At 30.9% G+C, this 4855-nt stretch overlaps 1 protein-coding gene across 1 annotated transcript; it reads left to right on the top strand.

Moving 5' to 3' along the window:
- Positions 1-206: 206 nt before the first annotated feature.
- Positions 207-4855, top strand: LOC131617714 (ankyrin repeat-containing protein ITN1-like). Its single transcript, XM_058888975.1, has 4 exons — positions 207-269; positions 1697-2711; positions 2880-3439; positions 3804-4855. Exons 2-4 carry the CDS (start codon positions 1835-1837, stop codon positions 4680-4682), a joined length of 2316 nt encoding a protein of 771 aa, XP_058744958.1. The 5' UTR covers positions 207-269; positions 1697-1834; the 3' UTR covers positions 4683-4855.

Raw genomic sequence — 4855 nt, 5'->3', positions numbered from 1 at the left:
AAGAAAAGAAGAATATGTAACTTTTATTATGAAAGGGGAAAGAATTGTTCTTAAATTGTAGTAATTAGTTTGCTTGCACATGGCAATAGTGGCTTCATCTTTTATAAAAATAGATAAGCAACATTAAACAAGTAAAGAATTAGAGAATCAATTATAATATTATAAATATATAGGAGTAATAAACATTGCACACAATACTATGATACTATTACTTCCGATACATCAAGCAAGGGAAAGCATATTTGCAGAGCTAATTTTAAATACAATATGTTAGTTTACCTTTACATCTTCTCCTTCCTTACTCTATATTTTCTGCATATCTTTATTTGACTATATTTAGACTGAATGTTTTGTTTGCATAGTATTGCTATTTTATATTTACTTCGTTTTTCTGTTAGCACATATTCTATTAATTATATAGTATTTTTCTGATTACATGGGTTGATTACACTTATTGTAAATGGGCTGCTTATACTCATTTTTCTCAATACCAAGCCATACTACCGAAGATATTTGTATACCTTTATTAAATTGTTTTTTTTAAGCTAGCAATCTTTATTATAATTATTATTAAAAAATATTTATGATTAGCTATTTGATATTAAATATATTTATAATAGAGATGACAAACAGATATACTAACTTGTTTAAATTTATTTGTAAAAATTTACAAAAAATTTAAATAAAATAATTAAGACAGACATAGTTTTGAAAGTACGCTAAAACTTTGGTCCGTTTCAAAAATAAAAAATCAAAGCAGAACCGTTTGCAAGCATTGCACTTTTTAAACATTAAAAAGTGTTAATACTGCAAAAATTAAATAAATGAAAAAAGAACATAGCAAACACTAGAGAATGCATACTTTAAAAAAAATATACAGATGTCAAATTTATAGATGCACCGCCTCAACTTGAATTCAAGTCTAATTTCAATACTCATTCATTTCTTATATTACCTAGCTGTAAACTTACCCTATTAATAATCATTATAGTCATTAGAGAGAATATTTTTTTACATAATTATTAGTACATACTTGCAATAATGCATTCATAATATATGTCAACTTTTATTCTAACTAACTGTGAAGCTTAATTCTCTTACAATTTATTTAACATAATAAATCAATTAGATATTACTCATTTAACATATATATAAATTATCCATTTAATATATTTTCATTAGAAAATAATATAAACTACAACTAAGAAATCAAACTCATATAATCTCATTGAATTGAGAACAAACTTATTATTAGTTCGAAGTTTGTCGTATTTATAAAATCAAAAAGTAACATTCATTTGTGTTATTTGGACCAAACATAAGCACATGTCTTAGGACAGTCAGTTCAATCATGCGGTCTGATTTTGATTTATTTGTTATTAGACTCTCTTTTTAATAGTTTTTTTATTACTCACTTTTATTGGTTGAAACAGTCTCATATTTTGAAATAAAATCTCATATATATTTCACTCAAGCATCCTCTTTTCTTGATCACTTTCAGCATAAATGTCTTCCAGATAAACTTATTTAAACTTCTTGTTAAATTGCAATCTGTTAATATTCGGTACAAATAACACTTAAATTTTAACCTAATTAATTTTTGTTTATCCATTTGTTTTCTTATATTTAACACTGGATGAAGTATATAATTTCTCGTGTCATTTTGCTAAACTCCTAACATAAGTTGTAATTACAGGGTGTTCTCGATTGGGACTAGATTCTCTCCGGTCTGATTTTCACTAGAGAGAGAGAGAGAGCAGTTGTCATTGAAATTTTCTCTTTCTTTAATTTTTGATAATTTTAACTAGCCAAGATTCCACTGTATTTACATTTCATGGAAGACCAAGTCCGAATGATCCAGACTGCTCTCTATAATTTTCCGCCGGTAGATAAAAGTGATTTCTTTGAAAAGACAATTAAATGTGATTTCTTGAAAAAGACAGAACGTGTAAGTCAAGAAACTGATATTGAAAGTGAACCATCTGAAGTGACTGACATCCTTCCAAGATGTTGCGAGAATGAGAATCAAACTGAATTGCTTAGCGAGGTATACAAAGCTGGTTCAACGAGATTGTTGAATTCCTCTCCTTTAGCAGAAATTAGGACACCTATGAAGAAAAACACTATGTTGCATATTGCAGCTTGGTATGGCAATGATGAAATTGTGACCATTGTAATTGAACGTGCTCCAAAACTTTTGTTCACATTTAACACAAACAATGATAGTGTCTTACATGTTGCTGCAAGAGGTGGACACATCTCAACAGTTGAAAAGCTATTAGCAAGTTATGCTAATGAGGAACGTCCTGATATAAAAATGGCATGGTCAGAATACACTCAAAAGTTGTATGAAATAGGAAAATATAATGAAAAGGTAATTATGGGGAATCTATTAGAATTTATTAAACTGAAGAATGTTGAAGGAAACACTATGTTACATGAGGCAATGTTGTGTCGTGACAAGAGCATTGGAAGGGATAAAATTTTCAAAATTTTCAAAACCCAAGATAGTTCGGAAAATCCATTGTCGATTTATTGTCATGAATATGCATTAGATCTTGTTAACCATGCAAAGCAATCAGTACTTTACCTTGCAGTTAAAAATGGGGACAACGATGCGGTCAAATTAATATTGGACAATTGCCCAAAGGATGAAGCTAAGCCAAAGGGGCTATCACCCATTGTAGCAGCAATCATGATGCGGAATCAAGGTAATCAAATATTGTACTTGATATTAATTGTTGCTAAGATACCTATAAAAAATGCATGCATCTTTAGGTCTTGTATCTTTTTTAATGTGGAACTTAAGTTTGTTTCAATATCTAGGGACCTTAAGCAATGTCATAACTGATAATATTGATGTTTATATATGTGATTAGAAATGATGAAGATCATATTAGAAAACAAGCCAACTTGGATCCATTCAAGGGACAAACATACAAGGCTTCCTCTTCATTATGCTGCATTTATAGGTTACCGTGAAGGTGTTGATTTATTACTTGGAAAATGTAAATGTTGCACCATCAAAAGGGACAAATATGGTTATTTTCCAATTCATCTAGCATCTTATAGAGGACATGTGGAAGTAGTGAAGAAGTTGTTAGAAATAGAATATTGTCCTTATCCAACAGAGATGCTTGACACTCTTCATGAGCATAATATTTTTCACATGGCAGCGAAAAAGGGAAACCATGAGGTTATACGCTACCTACTACAAAGTGATCAAATTGGTGAACTTGATAAGATTTATATGATAAATCAAAAGGATAAAGAAGGAAATACACCTTTACATCTGGCTGCAAAATCGTGTCATCCCAAAACAGTTTTTTACTTAACTTGGGATGAAAGAGTGGACTATGGTCTGGTTAACCAAAAAAAGCAAACAGCTTTTGAAGTTGTTAATGAAATTTCCCAACTTGATAGTTCATCCACTAGACAGGTAAGTAGTATTGTTATATGCTCACAAAATTATAACATACAATCATAGTAATCAAATTTTAGTTAATGATTCTCAATATGTGTAAGGGTTAGAATACTTTGTCTTAGTGTTTCTTTTGTGAGTCAAAAATTGATTATAATACAACAACAAATTTTCTAATAGCAAATTTTAATACTTTGTAAAGTTTTTTTTTATGATACTATGAAATAAAATGCAAATTAAGGTGTACTGTTTTGCATATTAATATTGCATTTTTTGTTTTTAACAGAAAAAACCATAAGCTTAATACTCTAGGTATTGTTCCTATTATTTAATCTATGAAACTGTTGTAACTATCTAAACAATTTCATTTTAATGTTTGCAGCAACTTACACTCACTGCATTAAATTCTGCTGGCGCAAAACCAAATTTTGAAAGAAGACAAAGTGACTCAAGCTCATCAAAATCGGAGGAGTCGAATGAAAGTAAATGGAAGTGGCGTAAGGTTTACTCGAAATCATACGAGATTAGTCCGAATGACAGTGAGTTGAAGTGGCATGAGGTTGACTCAAAATCAAATGAGACTGGCTCGAATGAAAGTGAGTGGAAGTGGCATGAGGTTGGCTCGAAATCAAATGAGACTGGCTTGAAGTCAAGTAAAAGTGACTCGAAATCAAATGAGACTGGCTCCGAGTCAAGTAAAAGTGGCTCGAAGTCGAATGAAAGTAAAGAAAATTTCAACAATACTGCACAATATTTTTTTTTGACAGGCTCCGACACCCAATATAAAGATAGGGTACAGACACTCATATTGGTTTCAACCCTCATAATCACTGCTTCGGTAGCAGCTTGTTTTGCTGTTCCAGGTGAAGCAGAAGGAAAAGCACACAACCTATATCATGCAATGTTCCATTTTTTCATCTTCTTCATCACAATATCATTGTTCAGTTCCATTAGTGCTACTATCATACTCTTTTGGGCAACACTTGGATTGACTAAATTGGTGACTTTCACTCTCAAGATTGTTATGCCACTTCTTGGAATCGCTCTTATTTCACTAACTTTGGCTTTCATGGCTGGTCTCTACACTGTTATCAGTCAACTTAGTTGGTTGGCCAATCTCTTTTTGGTTATGGCAGTGATTTTTGTTGTGCTTGTGATTTTGTTATACATCGTCCTTTTCCTCCCATCAGCATCAACTAGAAAGTCCATGCGATACATCTCCTACTACCCTTTTCTTTTTCTAGCATGGCTCGCAGAATAAATTGGTGGGAACTCCACATTCAATTAAATAAATCCCACTAATTTTATGTTCCTCTTGTGACCCAATATCAATAAATACCTAATATTAAGAGTATTGTATACATGTACTTTGTTTCTATCTATTTCTATAAATTACACTTTGTATTTATGATAATGATTAATATATTTATGCAT

The sequence above is a fragment of the Vicia villosa genome, linkage group LG7, assembly GCF_029867415.1.
Source record: "Vicia villosa cultivar HV-30 ecotype Madison, WI linkage group LG7, Vvil1.0, whole genome shotgun sequence".
Classification (NCBI taxonomy): Eukaryota; Viridiplantae; Streptophyta; class Magnoliopsida; order Fabales; family Fabaceae; genus Vicia; species Vicia villosa.
The sequence above is the reverse complement of the archived record's forward strand: the minus strand, read 5'-3'. Positions and strand labels throughout refer to the sequence as shown.

Coding starts and splice junctions, on each gene's coding strand:
- LOC131617714 (XM_058888975.1), top strand. CDS start 1,835: ATGGAAGACCAAGTCCGAATGATCCAGACTGCTCTCTATAATTTTCCG. Junction 2,712..2,879: donor AATCATGATGCGGAATCAAG/GTAATCAAATAT, acceptor ATATGTGATTAG/AAATGATGAAGATCATATTA. Junction 3,440..3,803: donor ATAGTTCATCCACTAGACAG/GTAAGTAGTATT, acceptor TAATGTTTGCAG/CAACTTACACTCACTGCATT.